Source organism: Spinacia oleracea, chromosome 3, assembly GCF_020520425.1.
Source record: "Spinacia oleracea cultivar Varoflay chromosome 3, BTI_SOV_V1, whole genome shotgun sequence".
NCBI lineage: Eukaryota > Viridiplantae > Streptophyta > Magnoliopsida > Caryophyllales > Amaranthaceae > Spinacia > Spinacia oleracea.
Window position 1 is genome coordinate 14063952 of NC_079489.1, and position 26310 is coordinate 14090261.

A 26310-nucleotide genomic window follows, 5' to 3' on the forward strand; every position below is an offset into this window, starting at 1 on the left:
TCGATGAGCATGTTGCATGTATTGTCTACTAGTACTAGTACTAACAATACAAATGTAATCAAAGTTGTCAAACACATCGTAGAACATGATGATTCCAATTTACAACAACACGATTAACACCGGCCAGAATTCAATTCCGAGTTGGTAAAATGTCGTGGACTTTGTGGGTTGTACGCAAACTTTGGATATTTTTTCCCATGGACCATGGTTGCATATTTTCACATTGAGATTAATGGCCAAAACAAATGATTGGGGTCTAAATGATGTATCATGTATCCCTTATCACAAATTCTTATTTACAAACACCGGAGTAAAAGTTAACTCAAAGTGTTTAAAAGTTAAGCTTATGTATGTAAAAGTTATCTATTTTTAGTGATAAATTTTTTTCATTTCAGTAAAAACATATTTGTTCAAAACCACTAAAAATGTATAAAATTAATCATTTTAACGCTCATCTACTTAGATAGGTACCAGATTTTCTTTGATATTCCTTTAGGAGTACTCTTTCTTATCTTAACTTTTTTTTAACTAATATAAAAGTTAATCAAAACTAGGTTAAAGTTACAAGAAAATGGGTAAAAGTTATCTTGGTGTACAATAAATTTATTGTACACCTTATGCGCGCAAAACCTTTTAATCCCTTATAAGTTATAACGAGAACAACTACGGCACGTACAGTGGAACGGTACAACCTCTCGCATTCTCCTACGCTGCTCGTTAAGTGTCCTGCCCTGCATAGAAAACTACAATATTTGCATATCCTAATACGGAGTACTAGTGTAACTCATCTTCTAATAATATGTGTATCCTAATACTAGTCTGACACTTATTCATAATAATTATAAATACTTTACTTAACGAATGCATGGAAACATCAATCGATCACCGTTCCTAACCATGACATCACTTTCCGGCAAAGCACCCCCAGACTCCGACCACCAAATCCCTCAATTTGGTGTCGTTTACGACACCTCCGACCACCACTTTGTCAGAAACAACACAAATGTACCACGTTCATCAGTACAGAAAAAAATAATGCAAGAGTGGAAACTCCTTCAAAAGGACCTACCTGAAACAATATTTGTTCGGGTCTACGAAACCCGGGTTGACCTTCTTCGGGCCGCAATTGTGGGTGCCCGTGGAACGCCGTATCATGACGGGTTGTTCTTTTTTGATGTTGCTTTTCCGGCGGATTATCCAGCACACCCGCCTTTGGTGCATTATCGGTCATTCGGGTTTCGGATTAACCCGAATTTGTATTGTAATGGGACGGTTTGCCTGAGCTTGTTGAATACTTGGTCCGGTGCAAAGTGTGAAAGGTGGGACCCTAACAATTCTACTATCCTTCAGGTTTGATTTTATCTTTTATTTTTGTGATTAATTTAAATTTACTATGGAGTGTATTTTTTGTGTGTAAAAATTAATGGTTTATTAGAGTATTGTAATTCCTGTAAATTTGTAATTAATTTACTTTTGTAAATTCATGATTAGTTTTATTTTGTATATTCCTAAATAGGAATTTGTAGGTTATAAACAACATATTTTTGGCAGTTTGGAGGAACTTTTTTGGACTTTTACCTGAGATCTTGAGGTCTTTATATTAATGTGAAGGGAAGTTTTTATTTGATTTATGTTTGTTTTTAGAGTAATTGAATTGTTATAGCCGATTAAAATATCGACTTTGGAATTTTGGATTCTTAAGATCGATTCAATAGGAAGGGTAATGGAACGAACTGATATTTCCAGATTTATAATAATATGAATGGAAAAAAAAAAAACTTATTGACATTATTTATTATTTATAATTTAAGAGAATTTTCTGAATTTTTTTCTAATACATATTTCAAGACATATTCATGTGAGAACTTGTTTTGTTCGTCTCAATATATAGTTTAACAATTTCAATTTTATACTTTTTTAACATATATATGTGGAGATACTTTAAATATCGAGTTAATTAAACGGCTTGAAATAAAAAATCAAAAGGAAGTAATATTTAAAAACGGGGAGAGTAATGAGTGAGCACGATGCGCAGTAACATGATGAGTTTAATTACCTAACGAACAACATGAGATATAAATCGTTTTCTTTCATTTGTTTTATTAAAGCTATTCTTAGGTGCATTCCGTGCATATGCTCATGGTTCTACATTGAGGCTCCGTTTGGTAAAGCGTAAAACATTTTTATTGTAAAATGATTTTTCACGGAAAACATATTTCAAGGGAAAACACACTTTCAAATGATTTTAAAAGGGAAAACATATTGTAAACTGATTTTTCATAAAAGATGGTGAAAATTGAGGGGAAGAAAGGAGCTGAGAGGGAGGTAAGGAGGAAAGAATGAAAAGTGGTTTCCCTCCCTTTCGAATAGAAAAGAGTTTTTCGCCTTTGAGAGAGTCATTGAAAATTATTTTCCATCCTTTACCCAACCAAACAACGCAAAAGGGAAAAATCGTTTTCTATGAAACGTTTTACGGCCTATCAAACGGCCTAAGCTATTTTGAATTTTCGTGAATCCCCGTTGAAGTGGTGTTATGGTCTTTTGGCTTTGGACCTTTGGTCATGTTCACTATTACCTTATTCGTTAGTATGAGACTGAGTACGTGTACGCAATTCACTATCTTTTGTTAAATTAGACAAAAATTGAATCACATATGGTAATGTAATTCGCCTTTCCGATTCACGTTTCGTGGGGGTGATTAGATTATTAGGTAACACTAGTCCTGTTATTATGGTCATTTGGTTTAATTTCAATAATATAATAGCCAACGTTTCTTGTTAGTACTATTACTCACCTGTTAATTAACTCCAAATCATTCTGCAGCTACTGTTATCAATCCAAGCATTAATACTGAATGAAAAGCCATACTTCAATGAGCCAGCTTGGGTAGGGCGGCTGGACAGGGAGAGGGAATCGTTGGCATACAGCGAACAATCGTTTATTCTAACCTGCAAATCAACGCTATGCTTACTTCGAAACCCACCAAAAAACTTCAAACCAATTGTAACTCAACACTTCAAGGATCGTGCAGAGTTTATACTGAATGCTTGTTATGCATACAGAAACGGGTTCGCTAGAGTTGGGTATTTTAATGGGGTTGTTGAGGGTACTAAAGGGAGGGTTTCAGGCAAGTTAAAGGGGTCAATTGATGGGTTGTACTCGGATTTATTGACGGAAATGTCGAAAACAGGTGCTTCTGTTAAGCATCTGACCCAACAAGCTAGAACAGAGGAAGAAAACAAGGCGAGAAAGGAAGCTGCTACGGCGGCTGCTGGTGGTGGCAGCGAGTGTATGAGCAGCTTCAAGGAAATTGGGAGGAGTTTTGTTTATTTATTGAAAAAGATTGGATTTCTGAGATCAAATCAGAAGAAGAACAAGAGTCACAAGTCTAAAGGATAATTAATTCCTGTCTAAGCTCATCTTCGAAGGCCGATTGGATATCATCTTGAGCTAATTAATTGTTCAAAACTTTTGTTTTTTTTGTTAAGATTTTTTTATAGTAGGTGGAATCGAGGGAAATGAATAGGTGAAGCCACGTTGGATGGAAAAATAGACAGAAAGTGTTAAGGGTTGGCAGTGAAAGGTAAAAAGTTACTCTGTAATAGAGCTAAGGTGGTAAAATAAATAAATAGATAAATAAGTAGTTATTCTTAAAGTCGGTAAAATATAAGGTGTTTAATATCAAAATGGTGATGATAAAGGTCGCAAGTTGCGATAATATTTATTGGTCACAATATACGTATCGGATTCTAAATGGTACATATAGGCACCACGTAGTTTATGCGTCATCAAAATATTTTTTCTATCAGTGCAATATTTTTACTATGAAAGTATGTAAACAAGGTAATCGATATAAAAAAAGAAACAAGTATTTATTATATTTTATAATAAATTAGAATATTAAGACTTTCCTACTTTTTTTTTTGTAACATGTATAATAGGTTATATAAGTTAAATATTTTAGTTTCCAATTACGTTCATGACACATAAGCATATCATTTTATCATTGTGGCATGACTTAAAGGTCGCAAGTTGCTACATTTATCATTTTCGTATCAAAAATTCTATTTTTTTTGCTAGAGTTTATAATTGAATTAATCAAATAAGCGCAAAATTAGATTATGTCTACGAGGCCAAGCCCAAATAGACACAATCTGAAAAACTTTTTACAACCAAGCAGGAAACGCCAAAACTCTAGAAGACTATTTTCCAAAGCTTCAAACCATATTACATCAGTAATGCTCATATACTTAGGCATAGTAGAGCGAATTCGCCCTTTAAGATCAGCTTGAATCTTCAAGATAGAGTTGCTAACTGTTTACACTCGCTTTTCCTATAAAGCTTAATTTCGCACCATCCAAACTTGATATAAACAAGCACAAAGGCTGACATACATGGTTGCTTTATTGAATTTAGAGTTTCTAGATCGAGCAATCCACCTGTAAAGATGATTAAACTGCAAACTAGAGCATGAGATACCCAACCAAGTCTTGATCAAACCAATAATGTTCCTGCTATAAGGACACTCAAAAAAGAGATGAGTGTGGGTCTCAGGAAGTTGAGCGCAGATGGTGCACTTATCATCATCACTGACCCCAATGGTGAACAGGTTAGTAGTTGTACGCAACCTTCCTAGAACAGCTAACCAGCATATGAAACTATGACGAGGCACATTCAACCTATTCCAAACCCATCTATCCCAATTTACCTTTGAATAGGGATCTTGCAACCATTTGTAACCGGAGCTAACAAAGTAGAGCCAACTTAGGTGTTGAACCCAAGTGTTACCTCCATACTCTATAGCCATAATATTTCAGACAGAGCAAATGGATCTCCAATACCAACTTGTTGATTTTGGTGGAGAATAGCTCCACCAATCAACACCTTGCATATAAACATGATCCAACCACTTGACCCACAAACAATTAGCTTTTGAGGCAACATTCCACACATATTTAGCAACATAGGCAGTGTTCCAACTAAAAATGTTGTGAACCAAGACCACCAGATGTCTTAGGTCTGCAAACAAAATCCCAGGCAACAAGGGGAACCCTAGCCCCAACAGCTTTACCTTCTCACAGAAATTGTCTACACACGTCCACTACTTTCCTCAAAATGGCTTTAGGCAAGATAAAGATACTAGCCCAATAAGAATGCATTGAAAGAAGCACAAGTTGAACCCTGCCAGCATATGAGAGAGTTTTGGAACCCCAAGATCTCACTCTTAAGGTGAATTTATCAACCAAAATTTCACAATCCTTCACATTTAGCTTTTTAGATGAAATAGGAACACCAAGGTAATTGAAGGGCGATTTACCAAGCTTGAATATGGACAGATAAACCAAATCATCTAACACATCAGGTTTTACATTCACAACATAAATAGAAGACTTGACCTCATTAGCATGTAAACTAGAAGAGGAAGAGATAGAGAAAGCTAGCACTAAGCAACAATTTAACTAATTGGACATCCCCTTTGCAGAAAAGAAGCAAATCATCAGCAAAACAAATATGATTCAACATCATTCTTTTGCAACTTTGGTGAAAGGAAAACTCGGGTTTTTCACCCACAAACATGAGTAATCTAGACAAATACTCCATACAGATAACAAACAACAAGGGAGAGAGAGTATCCCCTTGCCTAAGACCCCACTTTCCAGGAAAAAAACATTCAAGGAACCATTAAGAGAAATGGAAAACATGGGGGAGGAGGCAATGGACATGATCCAAAGAACCATTTTCTTAGGGAAATTACGAGCAAGGAACATTTCCTCAACAAAAGGCCAAAGTATTGACTCATAAGCTTTCCTGAGATCGATTTTAATCATACACTTAGGGGACCCAATATTCCTTGTGTACCTTTTAACAATATCTTGGCACACTAAAATATTGTAAACAATTTGCCTGCCAGCAACAAAGGCCCCTTGAGCAGGAGAAATAACATCATATAAAAATAACTTTAATCTAGAGCACATAAGCTTTGAAATGCACTTGAGCAACAAGATATAAGCCTAAAATCCATCACAAAGGAAGGGTGAGAACTTTTAGGAACCAAAGTAATGCTGGTGGCATTGATCTATTTCAAAAGTTTCCCACTGAGAAAGAAATCCTTCACAGCATTACAAACACCATGACCAATAACAGACCAATAGTCCTTGAAAAATTGACTTGTAGAAACCATCAGGATCAGGAGCTTTATTCCCATCAATGGAGAACATATCTTTCTGGATCTCCACATCAGAGAAAGAGGCACATAGAACATCATGCATAGAATCAGGAACAACAAAGCCTAACTTAACCATGGAAACACTCGCAGGTTCTCTATGATCAGGGTGGCCCCCAACAGAGATTTGTAATACATGACAAAAGCATTGGTAATACCATCAGGGGACTGAATACATATTCCATTTTCATCCTGGATGGAATGGATGCTATTAAATTTCCTTCTCATCCTAATGCTTTGATGAAAAAAGCTAGTGTTAGCATCACCATCTTTTAACCAGTGGAGTTTACTCTTTTTCCTCAAGAAACTAAGGAAAGCAGTATGGGAAACTCTATAGCTCCCAGCAGCAGTAGACTCAAGAGAAGATAGAGAAGGATCCCCAGAAGAAGCATGAAGCTTCTCTTGGAATTCCCTTAGATGAAACAAAGCCTCATTATCAACCCTCTGAATATCACTGAAGTTGTCCCTATACTATTTAACAATTTCAGAATAGGCTTTAACCTTTTGAGTCTATAAACCAATTGATACACGTGGACACCATACAAAGGAACATCTCAATTTTCCTTAACTCTTTCTAAGAAAGAAGGACCAAGACCCCACATGCTGAAGTACCTAAAAGTCTTCTTACACGAGGGGAAGTTTCTGAGTACAAAAAATAGCAAGATAATGATCAAAAAGACCATCAGGAAGAAAGTGATCAAGAGAATCTGGAAAAGAAGACACTTAATTATCATTTCCCAAAACTCTATCAATTTTACTAAAGACCCTATCACCACCACTTTGCTTATTATTCCAAGTAAAAAAATAGCCATCATATTTGATATCAGAAAGACCACAAATGGCAGCATAATTCTTGAAACCCTCAATTCCAGTAGAAGAAATGGGAGCCCCCAATTTATCCCTAAGATTCAAAGGATTATTGAAATCCCCACACACAAGCCAAGGAAAATAGATTATATCCCTGATTCTAATCAAATCATCCCACAATTTGTATCTATCATTCAGGTAATTTGAAGCATAAATGAAGGTACATAAGAAGTTGACAGAAGAAGAGAGACATGAGACCAAGCAATGAATAAACTGACTGGAACTTTCAACAACGTTGACATAAAATTCTATTCTTTACTAACGATTTTATGTCACGTTGTCAAACATACTAGCTACATTTGTTCCTCACTATTTGCACGAACTTTAATGCAATATTTGATCATTAATATATCTAATTCTGTATGAGATTAAGTTATTAAAATTTCATATTCTAAATATATATATTGAGAATAATCTAATTAACAAGTTCTCGCAGAGGGATAATATTTTGATGTACTTTCACCGTTTCAAAATAGTTGCAGTACTTTGTTTTTTGCACTATACGCATAATATATTTTGTTTATTTTTTATGATCTATGTTTTAGGAAAAACATATTCATGTCGGATCTTATTAGATTTGTTTTATGTATTTTTGCGAAAATCAAATTTTTATAATTATTACTTATCGATGATTAGATATATTAATTGTTCAAGTTATGCATTGGCAAGCGTGAAAATCAAATAATTAGAGGGGTTCACGCACTGTGACATTCGTAAGGTTGATCGAGAACATGTCAGTAATGCACATGTGTTGGCACAAATAACTACCAACGGATGCTTTTGGTACGCCACCTTTGCACTAGAACCCGACTAGTTTTTTTTCATGTATTTAATTTTGTACTTTTACTGTATGTAAAAAAAAATTCTTTAAATTTGCATCCTTGATTTCAGAAGAAGGGAGAAATAAGAAAATACTAAAAAAAGGAATACGAGGGTGATTATACATGGTCAAAGATGGGCAGCTTATTTAGGCGCGCAATTGGAGATTTTCTTTGACTAGGAATATCTAATTATCTTTCGAACTTTCAGTCATGTCCTGTTTCATTCTACTCACTTCTTTCCTTGTTCCTTCTAATTTTGCTGAATTATAAATTCGAACCAAATGTTGAGATGACATTAAGTATTTCAATCCTATCGGGAACATCTTGCGTTCCTTGTAGAGCTGTCAAAACAGGTCATCGGGTCGGGTTTGGGTCGGGTCATCTCGGGTCTCGGTTCATGATCAGGTCGGGTCGTGTCGGGTCAATATTTCATTCGGGTTGAGTTCGGGTTTGGTCGGGTCGATTTCAGGTCGGGTCATATCGGGTTTTTTCCTATCCCGGGTTCAGGTCGGGTTCGGGTCGGGTCACATTTCGGTCAAGTTGGATTTCGGGTTCGGGTCTTATCGGGTCGGGTTTAAGTCGGTTTGTAGCAGATAATTTCGGGTTCGGGTCTTATCGAGTCGGGTTAAAGTCGGTTTGCAACACAGTTATTTTCGGGTTCGGGTCTTAGTTTGGATCGGATAATAATCAGATCAAATAGAATTCAGATCGGGTCACTCTCAGGGACGGGTCAAACTCGGGTCTGATAATTAACCTATACATTTAATTTATTTTATATTCTAAAAAATTTTGTTTAACTTATTTTAGAGTTAAAATTTTCAATATCTAGCAATAAATAATTAAAATAGATTTATCAATGAAGTTAATATTTGGTCGTGTCATTGATAACTCGGGTAAATCGGGTAGCGGGTTGTTACAAGTCGGGTCAATAGCAGGTTTCGTCGAGTTATAATCGGTTTCGGGTTGATATCGGGTCGGGTATCAAATCGGGTTCGGGTCATTGTTCGGTCGGGTCAGTTCAGTTATCGGTCATTTTCGGGTCGGGTGTCGGGTGTTACAACACCGGGTTAAAATCGGTTATCGGTTTTTTCGGGTCGGGTACAGGTCGGGTTTCGGGTTACCTGTTTTACCGTAATTTCGGGTCATGGTCGGTTACGGGTTCGATCGGTTCAGGTCGGGTTTTCAGGTCGGGTCAGTTTTTGACAGCTCTAGTTCCTTGTTGAAGTGTTTACTTGAAAGTTGAAACATCTATGTGCTCTATTTTGTATTAACTCGCGGTGTGAAACAATATGCCAAATTATGTTGCTTTAATATATGCAAGTGTTCAACTTTGTTTGCTTTCAGCATGTCCTTGGTATGTATCCAGTGAGCCATTTTTCTTGAGCAAATCACCCTCTCGGTCCTGGATGCCTTGCTTTCTTCCATGGCTAGAGTGTGTAATGCTACCACCTAGGTGCACAAACAATATACCATGGTTCGGATTTTTACCCGTTGCACATACAAATTCATGCTGACTGTTCAACTAATATCTTCTCATAGAGCCATACGTACCAAAGCTTTTAAAGGAACACCAAAATTTGAAATTCTAGTTATCGAGAAAAAGGAATTTTTGTATTTACTGTAGGAACTATGACTAATAAGAACAATAATTAGAACAAGCTTATCTGTAACAATGTCGTGGCGTGACACCAATCACTGCCCTAAAGTCGAATTTGCCCCGCTAAGCACACGCAGACTCGTAGCAACCGACCCCCAGGGATACACGACTCCAATCCTTCGGTGTACGACGAAGAACTAGATTGAGAACACCCTTAAGCAATGCCCAGAACAATGGAGGTTTTGTGTTTTTATTTCGGAGAAGAAGAAAAGAACAATTTTTCTGTGTGTTTTCTGTGGAAAAAGATGATCAATTTATAGAGAGGTTTTTGGGAAACTGTAACAGCCATAAACGGCTAGTGGAGCAGTTACCGGAGTAATGGGGAACTCCAACAGTCATAAAACGGCTAGTGGGGTTAATGGAGCAGTTTCCAGAGTTAGTGGGTTGATTAAGTCTCCTGACTTAATCAAACTGCCCTTGACCAAAAAGAATAACCCGGTCCACAAAACCCACCCACGCCCGCGAACCGCATTCGCCAAGTACCAAGGCCCAAGGCCCAAGGCCCAAGGCCCAAGGCCCAAGGCCCTCGCCCGAGCCCGGCCCGACGCGCGCCCGCGCATGTGTGTGTTGTGACCACCCATGCCACTCTCAAGCACTCTTAAACAAATGATTAAAGGGTAGTGCAATATATAAAGAAGGTAGTATGTGGGTTTTTTATCAATGTGGGACAATTGGTTTTTCATTCTTTTGAAGCATTCCTTTTTTGGAGGAACAAACTCCAACATTCCCCCACATGATTCAAAAGAAGGACGGCTTTGGTAATGAAAGATGTTCTGGGCAAGGGATACTTAGTTTTGCAAGTATCAATGTCTTGTGGACTTGAATTGATACCTAGTGCATACTAGTATGTCATACAGCCATATAAGGTGGATTTATCCTTGAACCCTGCATGGGGATTGTAGTAACACAACAGCGCACCAAACTTTTCTCAAAACAAGTAGTGTTCTCGCGAACTTTAATAGTCAGTGCCCCACAAGTTCCTGGTATTTCATGAACGCTCTAGAGGTCCTAAGCCAAGGGACCTCATAGGGGGTTGGGCGTAGCCCCCACATTCACATAGGTAAGTTCATCAGGTTTATACTGTCATAAACCACCTCAATAGGCTATGAACTTATTAAGAGCTTTGGCTCATCCTTACTTATTTGACAGTAAGACAAAATACTACATCACTTTATTAATAGGAATGGCAGTAGTATACAAAACGCGAGTTCTTTTGTGACTTAGTTTGACCCATTGAACTTAGATTTCTCCAAGATGGGTATCCATCACAATTTACTCCTGAATAGGCTTTAAACCCATTCCTTGTGCTGACTCATACACCATTTTCTTACAAAGGCCTTTGGTGAGAGGATCTGCAATATTCCTCTCCGACTTTACATACTCAAGTGATATCACATTATTTCTGATCAGATCTCTAACAATTGCATGCCTCACGCGAATGTGCCTCCTTTTTCCATTATAGGATTGATTGTTCGCTACCCCAATTGCAGCTTGTGAGTCACAATGCATGGACACTGATGGAGTTGGCTTCCCCCACAATGGTATGTCAGCTAGCAGGCTCCTTAGCCACTCGGCTTCTTGACCTGCCAATTCTAAAGCAATAAACTCAGATTCCATTGTAGATTTAGCAATACAAGTTTGTTTAGATGATTTCCATGAAATAGCACCACTAGCAAGAGTGAAAACATAGCCACTAGTAGAATGAATCTCATCATTATCTGACACCCAATTAGCATCGCAATATCCTTCTAAAACACATGGTGTCCTATGATAGTGCAAACCCCAATTGATAGTGCCTTTCAAGTACCTCAATAGTCTTATTAAAGCATTCCAATGATCACGATTAGGACTATGAGTATACCTACTCAATCTACTAACAGCATATGCAATATCTGGTCTAGTATAATTCATTAAAAACATCACACTTCCAATGATCTTGGCATATTGTTCCTGAGACACACTATCACCTTTATTTTTCTTCAAAGTAATATTAGAATCATATGGGGTTTTCGCAGGTGTACAATCAAATTGATTAAATTTCTTTAAAATTTTCTCAACATAATGAGATTGGTTTAAAGACAGCCCATATGAAGTTCTAATAATTTTTATGCCAAGAATAACATCCGCCTCTCCCAAATCCTTCATTTCAAAACAAGAATTTAAGAAGGCCTTAGTTGCATTAACAACATCTATATTGGTTCCAAAAATTAACATATCATCCACATATAGACATATGATCACACAACCAAACTTGTCAAGTTTAGAATACACACAAGCATCAGAATCATTAACACAAAAACCATAAGAAATAATAGTTTGATGAAACTTGTCATACCATTGCTTAGGTGCTTGTTTTAGACCGTATAACGATCTAATGAGTTTACATACCTTGTTTTCCTGTCCAGGAGCAATACATCCCTCTGGTTGCTTCATGTAAATCTCCTCTTTCAAATCACCATTCAAAAAAGCAGTTTTCACATCCATTTGATGCACAATAAGATCATGAATAGATGCAAGTGCAATTAAAGCTCTAATGGTAGCAACCTTTGTCACAGGAGAATAGGTATCAAAGAAATCTAGACCTTTCTTTTGATGATGACCACCAACTACTAATCTAGCTTTAAACTTGATCAAATTTCCATTAGTATCCTCTTTCTTTGTAAAAATCCACTTACTTCCTAAAGCTTTACAACCCCTAGGAAGTTCAGTCAAAACCCAAGTATTGTTACTCATGATAGACTCTATCTCACTATTTATGGCCTCTAACCAAAAACTAGAGTCAACAGACCTCATAGCCTCCCCATATGTCCTAGGATTTTCTTCTAAAATAAATGCATCTATCTCATGCTCATTCAGAAACTCATTTTCAATAAGAAATGCAGTTATGAAATCAGGACCAAAACTAGACTCAGTTCTAGTTCTCTTACTCCTTCTAGGTTCTACATTAGATGATGCAATGTCATGATGCACAACAGAAGAAGATGGAGATGGAACAGGTAAACTTGCTTGCACATTCAATTTCATAGGAAAAATATGCTCAAAAAATTCAACATCCCTTGACTCACGAATTGGACCAAAACCAGATGCATCCTTAAGAATGAGTCTATATGCAGCACTGTTAGAAGCATAACCAATAAAAATCCCATCAACAGTCTTAGGCCCAATCTTACTCCTTTGGAAATCAGGAAGTCCTATTTTTCCTAGACACCCCCACACTTTAAGGTAACTCAGGTTTGGTTTAAAACCTCTCCATAGCTCAAAAGGGGTTTTATCTAGTTTTTTATGGGGAACACGATTAAGCACATAGCAAGCAGAAAGAATGGCCTCACCCCACATGTTAGTAGGCATACCCGAACTAATAAGCATAGCATTCATCATATCCTTAAGGGTTCTATTTTTCCGCTCAGCTATTCCATTTTGTTCGGGGGTATAAGGAGCTGTAGTCTCATGAATAATACCATTAGTTTCACAAAATTTCTTAAGGGGATTGCTATCATACTCTCCACCTCTATCTGATCTCAGCCTTTTAATCTTAAGGTTTAATTGGTTTTCAACTTCAGCCTTATAGATAAGAAACTTTTCTTCAGCCTCATCTTTAGTACTCAACAAATAAACCTTAGTAAATCGGGAAAAATCATCAACAAAAGTAATATAGTAATGCTTACCTCCTCTACTCATTGAATTCTTAAAGTCACCTAAGTCACTATGAACTAACTCAAGTAAAGAAGAAGTACGAGATACACTTTTGTTAAACGCTTTCTCAGGGTGTTTAGCCTCCACACATACTTCACACTTATCGAAAAAAGTATTGCTAAAGTCAGGAATTAAACTAAGTTGTTTAAGTCGTTTAACAGATGCAACATTCACATGACCTAGTCTAGAATGCCATAAAGAAACAGACTCAGCAATATAAACAGAAGCAGTAGGAGTTTTATTATCAGAAACAACATCAAGCACAAACAAACCCCCATTACAAAATCCCTTTCCCACAAAATCCCCATTTCTGGTGAGTACAAGTTTATCAGATTCAAAAGTTAATTTGATGCCATCTTTGTTCAATAATGCACCAGAAATGAGGTTTCTGCGAATATCAGGTACATGTAAGACATTTTGCAAAGCAATGGCTTTTCCGGAAGTTAATTTCACAAAAACCTTTCCTTTGCCAAGAACACTCACAGTGCTTGAGTTGCCCATGAAGACACATTCTCCTTCAGAAACTTTTTCGTACTCCTTGAACATCTCCTTGCTAGAACAAATATGACGAGTTGCACCGGTATCAAGCACCCATTCTGTTACGTTGCTCACCAAGTTTACTTCCGACACCACAGCAGCAATGATTTCATCCTCAACAAGATTGGCTTGAGCTTTATTCTCCTTTGCTTTGTTGTTCGGTCCATGCCCTTGTCTGCAATCTTTTGCAATATGCCCGAACTTACCACAAGTGAAGCAGTTTCCCTTGAATTGCCTATTTCCCTTGAAGTTGTTGTTGGCTTGTCTGGTCCCATGAAGTTGATTAGAACCTTTGCCTTTCGAACCTTTATTACAACCTGCATTTTTAGATTCAACAAGGTTAGCAGTAGAAGAGGAATGATCCTGAGATTTCCCTTTGGTTTGGATGCGATTCTGCTCTTCTATCTTGATCCCAGAAACCAACTCTTGGAGGGTGAAATCCTTCTGTTTATGCTTCATGGAGTGAACATAATTCTGCCAGGAAGGAGGTAGTTTTTCAAGAAGACAATTGGCTTGAAACTGATCACAAAAATTCATTCCTTCAGCAATAATATCAGCACATAGATTCTCATACTCATGTACTTGATCTAAAACAGGCTTATCATCAGTCATACGAAAATTTAACCAACGAGAACAAGCATACTTCTTAGTCCCAAAATCATCAGTACCATACTTAGATTTCAAAGCATCCCAAATATCCTTTGCATTCTTTGACTTACTATGAATCATGTAAAGGGAAGTAGTCATATAATGCAACAACATACCACGACAGGTCTTATTTTCCTTTTCGAAATCCCTAATAGAATCAACAGGGGCTACATCAATAAGGAGAGTATAATCTACCCCAATTTGACCCAAGAAAAATTCCATTTTATCAGACCACATCCTATAGTTTTTCCCATCAAAATGTTGCATTTTCGACATATCAGGAATGAAAGCATGGGAAAGCATGGATGAGGAAAGGGGTACAGCAGTAGGAATATTACCAGCCATAATTCACAAAAGGAAAAAAAAATCGACTTTAGATTGTAGGAACTATGACTAATAAGAACAATAATTAGAACAAGCTTATCTGTAACAATGTCGTGGCGTGACACCAATCACTTCCCTAAAGTCGAATTTGCCCCGCTAAGCACACGCGGACTTGTAGCAACCGACCCCCAGGGATACACGACTCCAATCCTTCGGTGTACGACGAAGAACTAGATTGAGAACACCCTTAAGCAATGCCCAGAACAATGGAGGTTTTGTGTTTTTATTTCGGAGAAGAAGAAAAGAACAATTTTTCTGTGTGTTTTCTGTGGAAAAAGATGATCAATTTATAGAGAGGTTTTTGGGAAACTGTAACAGCCATAAACGGCTAGTGGAGCAGTTACCGGAGTAATGGGGAACTCCAACAGTCATAAAACGGCTAGTGGGGTTAATGGAGCAGTTTCCAGAGTTACCAAGTACCAAGTACCAAGTACCAAGTACCAAGTACCAAGGCCCAAGTACCAAGGCCCTCGCCCGAGCCCGGCCCGGCGCGCGCGCGCGCGTGTGTGTGTTGTGACCACCCATGCCACTCTCAAGCACTCTTAAACAAATGATTAAAGGGTAGTGCAATATATAAAGAAGGTAGTATGTGGGTTTTTTATCAATGTGGGACAATTGGTTTTTCATTCTTTTGAAGCATTCCTTTTTTGGAGGAACAAACTCCAACATTTACTACCTTAAAAATACACCACTATTTTTTTAACTAACTTATGAAAGTTGTTTTTGTAATTTACTACGTTAGAGTATATTTTTGTTTTGGAACTATTATCTCTTTACGATTATCTCGTTTTACAACTAACATATGCTTGTCGTTTCTTAATTGTTTTAGGTCATTCAAAGTTCACTCTTTTCCTTTTTTCTGTAAGGATTTCATAGAAAAATGATATTTCAAAACATCTCGTTTGATACTTTAAAAATATTTTAAAAGTTCACAATTCTTTTTAATTCGTTTCATATTTTACAAAGTTTCAAAAGCACGGTGTTTATTGAATCCTTGCACATAAAGGAGGAGAATAGACTTTGAATCATTTAAAACGATTAAGAAACGAAAGAGAGATCTTAATTTTAAAATGACAAAATTGTAAAGTGGTAGTGGTTCCAACACAAAAACATATTTTAAAATAGTATTACATAACAATAAATTTTTCATAAGGTAGTTAATATAAAAGTGATATATTTTTAAGGTAGTAAATACCAAAAACTCCTTAAGAAAATAGTGATCTGGTATGAAAAAGTTAAAGTTTCTTTTGCATCATGGCAGATTATCATTCCGAGTGTAGGAATATGTTCTTATATTATGTTTTCTTGGTTAATATAATTAGAATACCAACAAAATTTCTATTTGCTCCCGTGTTTGGAATTAGTTATCACATTATTAATCCTGGATTGTCATAAACTTTATTGTGCGATTTGTGAGTTTGGGATACCCTCTCCACATCATTTTATTGAAGTAACGACATATTTGTAATTCAGAATAAACCCCGTAATTTAGCATAATTATTTTATAAGATTAGTATAAGTATTCCAGTATCTAATTTGTCACCTAGATAACTACAGTTTGTTCTTTTGACTCTTCATCGTAGATTATTGAGTCTTAATTAAGTGTCAATCATTCAAGATCTAATGAGGTATAGCGAAAGGAATAAGAGGAGACTTGAAATTGAATTCCTTGATTATTTAGTTAGCAAAAGATGGCTAATTAAAAAATAGTTATGTTGAACGAATGTTGAAATTTAGATCGGACTAGAAAATACCTCTTCATCAAGCAATACTCGTCGAACATGGATTTTCAAGTCACCATGCGCGAGCTGGAAGTTCTCTTCCAAAAGAAAAATGAGGGTTTCACAACCTACTTTGCTAGATGGAGGGATCAGGCGGCCCAACTAATCAATAGGCCTCCCGAAACAGAATTGGTCCAAAAATTCATTGACAACCTGGACCCGGCTTACAGACAACACCTTAGGTACCTGGGACTTGACACTTTCAAAAGAGCTTATGATGTGGGAATAAAGATCGAGGATGATCTCGCAAAAACAATACAAAGTAAACCCGCATACAAAGGCAACACCTACAACAGGGGCAACACATCCCAAGCCTAAGAAGTCCATGCCGTAGAGGAGACTCCCGCCCGAAGAAGCCCTGGAAGATGGGTCCGAGACCGAAAGTTTGCCCCACTCGGGTCGACTTTGGTACAAGCCTTCGAAAGACTAACCAATCAAGGAAAATTAAGACCTATTGGCCCCACCCGTGACCCTCCTGTCAAGAGAAAATATTGGGTCGAAGGTACTTATTGCAAATTCCATCAAGGAAATGGACATGACACTGAAAACTGCTGGAACCTAAAAAATACAATCCAGGACATGATAGAGGATGAAGTGATACCTCTCCCTAACGTTGGCAAACCCAACAACAACAAGAGCCCACTCGGCTCTTGTCACATCTCTCTCGACCAACCAGAAAATGAGAACTTCGACCCTACGGTGTACATTACACCTCAAGGTGCACCACTCGCTGTGGTCCCTATGGATCGAATCGAGAAAGAAGTGTGCGGTGTGTGGGATGATGATGCTGAATATATTTACTTATCTCAAGTGTCGGGCCATGACCTCTTTACTGAAACTTGGCCCGGGTATGCTCTCATTGACACCACCCCTCAGGAGCCCGAGGTCGACAACCTCACCCGATCCGGAAGGATATACCAACCGGATATTCGCCCACCTCCTATGGACGATATCCCAGTTAGGCAAACTCCTGAGAATGGACGGCACACCACCGTCGCGGAAGTCATTGAAAATCCTCTCTTGAAACAACTAAAAAGAACCAAAGCCGAAATTACCATCTGGGATGTCATGTGTACTTCAAAGGAACATCGCGAAAAGCTTATTCGCTCACTCGACCTCATCTCAGTACCTACAGATATCACACCTGACTCATTGGTTAACCACGTCACGAGGGATGCTGGAGAAAAGGCCATAGTTTTCACTGACAAAGACTTGCCCAAAGAGGGGGGTGCTCGCAATAAAGCCCTCTATCTAGTAGTTGGATGCAACGGACAAAACATCCCCCTAGCGCTCGTAGATAATGGTTCGGCGGTTAATGTTTGCCCATTGCGAACCGCCCATTGCTTAGGGCTAGGAAACGATGACTTCCAAACCTCCACGCAAGGGGTACGAGCTTATGATAACTCCCGAAGGCCTGTGTTGGGAAAAATCAACCTTACCATACAAACCGGGCATGTGGCACGCACCACGGAGTTTCAAATAATCGACATCAAGCCCACTTTCAACCTCCTCTTGGGGCGACCTTGGCTCCATGACTTAGGAGGCGTGGCTTCTACCTTGCACCAAATGGTTAAACTTAACCATAACGGGGTAATACTAGAAATCCGCGCCCCTCCTCTCGACGTCAGTTGTACTATGGTTGGAACGGCCAAAACTGCAGACGACCTTTACGGGTTTCAAATGGAAGAAGCAATCCAGTTCATCGAAGACTATGATCCAGCATTCCTAGACCCGCACGCATCCCGAGTCATCCCTAGAATGCTGTTAGCTCAAGGTTATTTCCCTGGAACCCCATTGGGTATAAGGAAGAAGGAATGCACATTCCATCCTTTACCCAACAAATCTACTCCCTTTGGCTTAGGCTATAAACCAACGGAGGAAGATATTGCTGACCGCCTGTCTGGACTACGCCTTAACAAGGCCAAACAAACCACCCTCCTTCCCCCGTATCAAAGAACCCTTAACGGGATGTTCGTTCGGGAAGGAGAAGGACACCCATGCTGTGATTTCCCTGAACCCTTCGTTCAGAATGGCTTGCTAAAACCAGGATTTGAAATCTTCCATGACTGCCACACCTTGGACGAGGCACCCCACCTCACCAAGACTAAAACAGCAGAAATATTGGACAACCAGGCTCTATGGACATTGTTTAAACGAATCGAGGCCTATGGAGGACGAGACTGTGATGACTACCCTAGCTTTACAAGATGAAGGTTTCGATCCAACCCGGTTAATCGCTCCTGCATCAACACTAGAAGAGATCGAGAACGGATGGGTGAAGACATATCAGTGGGTCAATGCAAAAGGAATAGAATTCAAGATGAGTACCGGTGAAGGACCAAAGTTTTACGAGACTAAACCCAAGGCTTGAGCCACATAGAGCACCTTAGTAAAAAGCGCCTAGTAGTTCTTTAGATTGGTAGAAAAATAATAATAATAAAGACTTTAGATGGTCCTAAGACCCCTTAGAATATAGGTCTATTTCAGTGTGTTTTCCTTACTTTCCAAATTAATAAAGGTGTAATATTTCTCCTAAAAATTTCATTCTAACACTAAGTAAACACCAAATGTACTTGCAAAATACAAAAATAAAGAGGCGGCCCACTCTAGGCCCAACAAACGAGGCCCACTCGGTCTTGAAATAGTGTCATGGGAACCAATTCCCGAAACCCACAAAATAAACCGCACCATCCCCTTCATATCCCCAAAACATAAAGGTCAACCAGTGTCATCATAAAAGTCAATCCATGCAACCCAAAGAAATCAAAGGAAATCAAAATCCAAAACAAATGCAAATGTTTCTTAAAAAGGGAATTAATAAGATGTAACCCCACCATACCCTTCAAAAACGACACGCACCTCAACCCACCTCAAAAGCCTACACAAAGATCTTCATAACTCCCGCACCCTAACCCCATTTTCAAAACCGTTTCGAGTCACGAATAGAAAAAATTAATCCGGACTAAAATGCGTCTCACGCTAACAGTCAAAAAAGCCTCCGAAATAGCCTCAAAATCAATTTTTATACAAGTAAAAAGCAAAGCACTAAAACGAAGAAAAAGAAATAAATGCAAGAACACGTGAAGAAAAGCGTCAAAAAAACGACCGCCAGAAATCAATTTCAGCGCCCAGGGCTGGGCGCCGAAATCTTTGACGCCCCAGCCTAGGCGTTGAAACTCTCTGCCTGCCTAAATTTTTTTAGAAGTGCTCGTCATTTTATCCGCACATAACGGAAAAATAACGAACACTTGGGGGGTACAACACGTATCCAAATAGGCTCACCAAAAAATATAGCCATACAAGACTTACGGCAAAGAAAAAACGGCAGACGAAAATAATGATAATATTTCACTCATTTGACCGGTTAAGTAATATGCTTCCACCTCAGGGCATATCTATTAAAATTTGGCATCTTAGAATTTATTCTAGCTAGAACTACGCGCGACCTGATTCTGACAAGATACGTAGGCAATCCTTACCAAGGATTCGGTCCAATAAAAAAATACATATATAAATTGTGCAAAAAGTGTTAGACATATAAAAATATAAAAAAGAGGAGAAACAAAAAATGAAAATGAAAAATAAAATACGCCTTTATTGAAAAATAATAAGAAGGAAAACAAAGTGCTAAGAAATGAAAAAACAAACACAACTGAAATAAACAAAGGGCACCTACACCCTAGCAAGAACTACACTACTCTAGTTCTTCTGGATCATCAAATAAAGTCTTGTAGAGGGCAATGTTCGCAGGATCCACCCCCACAGTCTTCTGCGCTGCCCCTATATCAATCTCCATATGAACCGGCTCCTGGACACTAACTTCCAAAGATGCCAAGGCTTCAGAAACATTCTCGGTTATAGCCCGCTCAGCCTCAAGGGCACAGACAATGGTGGGAGAAGAATTATTATCATCAACTAGACTAGCCACTGTTTCTACAGGCGGCTGAGCCTTCCTAACCCATACATTGTTCCGGCGACGATCTCCGCGAGAGCCTGCACTTCTTTTAACAACAGCAGGCCCTTTCATGTTAGGCACCTTTTTAGGCCTAGAACCAGAACGGGGAGGAACTTCCTTTCGCTTTCGATCAGGACGAGCTTTCACAGTCTTAATACCATGGGTGCGAAGATTGGCAGAATCACGACCCTCATATCTGACCCGAATGCGAGGTATCAAAAGCTCAGCCGGCTCCCCATTTCGAGCCTCGGTCCTCACAGCCTTATCATTGGAGCTCATCCACAACTTGTAGTTTTCAGAAAGACCCACAAAGCCATTTGTAGCTACGGCCCAACGCGGGAGACCATTATAATACTTAGCCCACGCTTGAACCCGTGCTTGTGAAAAGGCCGCTACTTTAGGTGGTACCGTATCAGAAAAGGGGATAGTCTGCCTTAAACCGTATTGACGCATGACTAGTTAAGGGAAAATATAAGTGGGCCGAGATAGCCCCAACAAGGAAACATAAACCGATACATCAGAACCCCCCGTCATAGTAGTCAAACCCCACCACGGTACCACCCACTTAATAGTACAGATACCATGAGTAAAAAAGGAGGCCCACTCGGCCTCGTCCTGGCCGCGGTGCAAATTTTTCGGCTACCTAAGGCTATAGGGCGATAATGTTTAGGATCGGCAGGAGTTTCCAAGAGCCTAAGCCGTTCCACGAGCCAAATCTGCAAAAAACGGGTACGATCAAAAAATAATAAAAAGAAAACGGTTCCTGGGGCGCAGTTTCAACGCCCAGGACCAGGCGCCAATAATTCTAGCGCCCAGCCCTGGGCGCTGAAACTCAGCCCCAAGGCAGGACGAATAAAAAATATATATGCACAAAAAAAAAACGTATACGTGCGCAAAGAGAAAAAATCGATTACCTGCAGTAATAGGGGGCTTCCCTTAAAATATTCAGATTTGGCATCCTTCTTCAGCTCATCCGCACTCAGCAAAGTCTCGGCAACAACCAACGGCATAATAGAATAACAACTTTCCATCTGGCTAATCAAGGGGATCAACCTTATGTCACCGAACTCACCATTGTTATTCGACAGCAAATAATGATTCAACAAGCAAAATACAAGGGCTCGAATATTCAATTTCTGTTCGGTCATATTCTTACTAGGCCTAAAGTGGTGTTTTACAAGTTTTACCAAATTAACCTCATCACCTACAACAATTTCAGCAAGCTGTTAGCATCTAGTCCTAGGAAAGCCCCTATGGTTGTTTTACCCTCTTCAATAGTGCCAGGAGTGGCAGGGGTAGCATTAGTAGGATAACCAAGGATCGCAGCAAATTCATCTAGCAAAGGACATATTTTGTTGCCCCGAAAGACAAAAACATGATGATCGGAATCCCAAAAGCTTAGGGCTGCGCGCAGAAAATTATAGTCAATGTTAATTTGTTGTAAGCCTAAAAGTGCCTCTAAGTGGTATTCCTTCAACAAAGCCTTTTCTGTAGGAGTAAGAGCCCGTAGCCAACGCCTAACATCCCGTTGGAGTGAGAAAGTAGTAATCGACATGACGAAAGCAAGGAGTAACTAAAACGCAGCAAAGGAAAAAAAAGGAAATTGAGAGTGATGGAAAATAGGGACGTATCTAGCCCCTATATATAGCTGAATGCATCAAGTGACACCCTGATCCCATTCGGAAACGCGTTAAGAAATCCGAAAGTCAAAATTCGCCAGGAAAGGACTTTCAGCGCCCGAAGCTGGGCGCCGAAATAACTAACGCCCAGCCTTGGGCGCCGAAAATGCAGCCCAAGGCCCAGATTTCACAAAACGCGGAACAGGAAAAGACTTAAAACCTTGTTGCTAGACACGAGGCCCTATTGCAATTAAGATCAAGCCCAAAAGCACCTTTAAGCTCCCAAATAGCAAAAATAAATGGTAAAACTTGGTCGAAACTTAGACTTGTCTCAAGGAACATATATGTACACTTTTCAAAACAAATATGAAATATCAAGGTCATTCTTCGAAACACCAAAAAATGTTGTTAAGTCGTTGGTTTCTCAAATAAAAATGTTTGTCTGTCAAAAGATTAATCCAGGCCAGGCTAAACCGGATGATATTAAACCTTGTCGCCCCAAGACTGAAGTCGCACCCCATGACTTCGCCAAAGTAGCACACCACTATGAAAGGTCGCTCGCACATACGAGCACGACCCCAAACATGATTAAAAGACGTTATGAAATATGCGAATAATGACCAACAAAGCCCAAGTGCTTGGGGGCTCGCGAAAAGTATACTCCAGCAAAGAGTGCGCAATCGAAATCACATGCCCGGACTACGCTATACGCCGTCCCATGTTTGGATGATCTAGAAAGAACAGGTTCGACCTTAGAAAAGGGTCGTCATTGACACTTGTACATGGTCCTCTGATCAAAGACCAAGTGGTGGCAAAAATCGAGCCATAGAGACTAACTCAAAACCACGAAAGCAGACGGTCGCAAGACAAAGGTCCGTCTAAACCCGTTGTCAACCCACGTTCAGGGTACAACTAAATTCGAGCATCCCTCGAAAGAATTCGCTCTTGCAAGAATGAACAAAAAAAATTCTCAAAAAAAAAGAAAAAAAGAAATCACGATGAAAAAATAGGAAACTTGCCCATCTTAGTTGGCAAGATCACGTCACGAACCACACGAGTTCCAAAACGAAAAACGAATTCAGGGACGTCCACCCTCAGCGGACAGGGTTCGCCCACCCTCAGCGGGCGGGGTCTGCGTCACTAGCCGCGCAGATCCTTAGTTTTCGAAAAATAGAGTCTTCAAAAAACAAAAACAAAATGAAACAGGCTCGCCATCTTCAGCCGGCGGGGTCTACGGCGCAAACCACGTAGGTCCTTATTTTCAAAAAAAATAAACACAAAACAAATTTCAAAACAGATTCGTCCACTTCTATCGGACGGGGTGTCCACCCTTAGCGGACAGGCTCGCCATCTTTAGCCGGCGGGGTCTGCGTCACTAACCGCGCAGGTCCTTAATCGCTGCAGCGATAACTTTTTCTGGTTTTCCGTTTTTTCCAAAAAAGAACGATGTGAGTAACTTCCCTTTTTTCCAAAGATTGGTTTTCCGTTTTTCCAAAAAAGAACGATGTGAGTAGCTTCCCTTTTTTCCAAAGATTGGTTTTCCGTTTTTTCCGAAAAAGAACGATGTGAGTAGCTTTCCCTTTTTCCAAAATTTAAAAGAATGGTTTTCCGTTTTTTTTCCAAAAAAGAACGATGTGCTGGATTTTCCTTCGTTTTACGTCCCATAAAAACAAGGGGGTTTTCTCGTTTAGCTAACCCTGAAAATGAGAATCTTTAAAACATTTTTACCTCGTGATTGGGCTTGGCCAGGCCCAATTACACTTTATAGCTTTGATTTCGAAAACATCTGTAGCTACTGCCAATGACAAAGTGAGGGAGTTTCTGCGCACCTTTAGATCCTTCCGATGACAAAGTGAGGAAGTTTCTATACTATCCGTTGACAAATCCCAATGACACGTGAGGGATATGTCGACACTTCAAGTGATGACCCTTAAGTCAAATGTTATCACTCGGAGGCTCGTGAGACCCTCGCAAAAACAGGTCACCATGGCTTGTGCGACGCACTCCGTCTAATACTTTGACCATCCTCTTACTCCAAGACTCAGTCAAAGTGGGGGCTAACTGTAGACACCTACTTTTGTCCCCATTCCCGAAAGGGAAGGTTCGATGATGAGAACATAAATCTCCACTTGACAACGCATCTCCTATAAAATAACGAATCTCGATCACCCCTTTTCATTTCACCCGAAACCTGCTATTTATAGAAACCTGCTAAAAATAGTAACTGTCGTAATGGGTAGTTGTTAAAAGTGGCAAGTCATAAAAGATAGAAACCTGTCAGAATTAGGTGTTGCACTCCAACATAAATCCTAAATGAGATAGAGATTATGAGAGAATCCTATTCCTAATATAATTCGAAAATCAGAGTCACGTATTAATTAAAATCCTAACGAGCCTAGAGTTCGTAACGGGCCCAGACGCATTCCGTCACAAGGTTAATACGCACTAAAAAACTCGATTAAGTCTCAAACACTCCGGATTCTAGGAATCCGAATCTGACTAAGAAAACAGCCCATATCCTATTTTCAACGCCTGGCTCTGGGCGCCGAAATCTTCGGCGCCCAGGCCTGGGCGCTGAAAATACCTGGGACGTGTTCTTTCCTAATTCTTCGTGGATTAGAGTTCTACAATTCTATCTTTCCACGAACTCTTTTCTATAAATAGGGCCTTAAGTTCGACGTGAAAAGGGACAACACACAATTATTATTCTGAGTATTGACTCTAAACCCCTAAGCCTAAGCCTCACGCTGCAAAACTGATCACGCGTTCTGTCGCAATCGATCCATAAATCGAATGGAACGTATCCTGTCCCATAACTTGAGATTCGTTAAATAAAAGGAGAAATAAAAAAGTCAAAGTGGTTAGTTTTCTGAGAACCGTGACGCACCTCTCAAGGGTGCGTCGTAATGTGTCCCTTTTCCATGATTTAATTGCTTTCCTCGCCCTTTTATGAACTGTTAAACTAACTAAATCTGATTGTTCTATCACGCCTAATAAATATAATATTTTTGGGAAATTGGATTATCATGCTAGGTCTCTTAATACAATCTAAATCAGATAATCGCGTTAGATCTAGTACTATATGTTGCATATTGTTAAAATCAACTCAGATTAGTTTAATAGTTAACGCATGTCCCTTCAATTATTTATGCTGAGCTAGTAAGGATATCCTGCCTCTGGAGTTATCGAAGAGCGAGTACTCCTCTCGGTAGTTACAGTCCCCCGAACCCTCAATCTCTACCTTGCGGGTGTATGTTGAGAGATCCCCACACCAGGGATCACAAGGGAACCTACGGCCGTCGTGGTCAAACATAATTGCACTCCCTTTATGTCACGATAACCGGGTTTTGTCAGTTTTTCTCATTGTCGTTAAAAACTGAATGGCGACTCCTATATTACTAGTCAATTGGGTGTAAACTCACAGGAAATCCAATTACACTTGATTTGACAAAAAGAAACGTCACACCCACGAGGGACAAGGTCACGCATTAGCCTCGTGCTTTTTCGACCCCCTCACAAATATATAAAAGTAATTAGAATATAGCGTGAATTCGTATATTATTGGAGTATATAACATAGTATAGAACATTAGCTTGTAATTAGTTTTGTTCCTTAGTATAAATACTCTAGATTTGTAATATCTCAATTAGTTACACAATTAATAAAAATGTAGTATCTTGTTCTTTACTCTCAGCCACGAGCTCCTCAAGCTCTTCAATGGCTTCCTTAGTTTTCCTTCCTTCTTTCTTCTTCTTAATTTCCTCCTTCACTCACAAATTCAACATGGTATCAGAGCGGGAACGATCCCGGCTCTTCAATTCCGCATTAAACTTCTGTTCGAATCAAATTACCAATTCGTCAAAATTTCCCCAAATTTTCTGCTTCGAAATTTTTGCTCGAATTGGGTCAAAATTCGACGAATTAGGGTTTTAATTCGCCCTAATATCTTCTAAATTCGCACACAAATCTTCTCTAGAACCTTGAATTAAACAATTTTTTGATTCTTGAGTTTTCCCCAAATTCTAGGGTTCTTGAAATTTTTTGAAATATTTGCAAGAATCTGATATTGTTGGTAGATTCTTGAAGCAATTTGTGATTCTACGTTCTTCGGTGTTTTTAATCGCA

General features: G+C 39.1%; 2 protein-coding genes across 2 annotated transcripts; one reads left to right on the forward strand and one right to left on the reverse strand.

Annotated features, from left to right (window-relative positions):
* The first annotated feature begins 740 nt into the window (after positions 1 to 740).
* Positions 741 to 3655, forward strand: LOC110801478 (probable ubiquitin-conjugating enzyme E2 24). Its single transcript, XM_022006846.2, has 2 exons — positions 741 to 1350; positions 2824 to 3655. Exons 1-2 carry the CDS (start codon positions 862 to 864, stop codon positions 3397 to 3399), a joined length of 1065 nt encoding a protein of 354 aa, XP_021862538.2. The 5' UTR covers positions 741 to 861; the 3' UTR covers positions 3400 to 3655.
* A 687-nt stretch (positions 3656 to 4342) lies between these two features.
* On the reverse strand, positions 4343 to 11077 carry LOC130469492 (uncharacterized). The gene is made up of 10 exons (XM_056838833.1): positions 10845 to 11077; positions 6982 to 7217; positions 6813 to 6865; positions 6382 to 6694; positions 6147 to 6289; positions 5736 to 6011; positions 5576 to 5652; positions 5080 to 5412; positions 4842 to 4979; positions 4343 to 4745 (listed from the first exon to the last, which is right to left on the reverse strand). Exons 1-10 carry the CDS (start codon positions 11075 to 11077, stop codon positions 4343 to 4345), a joined length of 2205 nt encoding a protein of 734 aa, XP_056694811.1.
* Between the last annotated feature and the right edge of the window lie 15233 nt (positions 11078 to 26310).

Bases quoted from the DNA above. Each gene is read 5' to 3' on its own strand.
- LOC110801478 (XM_022006846.2), top strand. From the start codon at position 862: ATGCATGGAAACATCAATCGATCACCGTTCCTAACCATGACATCACTT. The intron at 1,351-2,823 runs GTTTGATTTTAT...ATCATTCTGCAG, and splicing joins ACAATTCTACTATCCTTCAG to CTACTGTTATCAATCCAAGC.
- LOC130469492 (XM_056838833.1), bottom strand. From the start codon at position 11,077: ATGCATTGTGACTCACAAGCTGCAATTGGGGTAGCGAACAATCAATCC. The intron at 6,290-6,381 runs GTATTACCAATG...TGGTTAAGTTAG, and splicing joins ATGTATTCAGTCCCCTGATG to GCTTTGTTGTTCCTGATTCT. The intron at 5,413-5,575 runs GTTTGTGGGTGA...TTCCTCTTCTAG, and splicing joins TATTTGTCTAGATTACTCAT to TTTACATGCTAATGAGGTCA.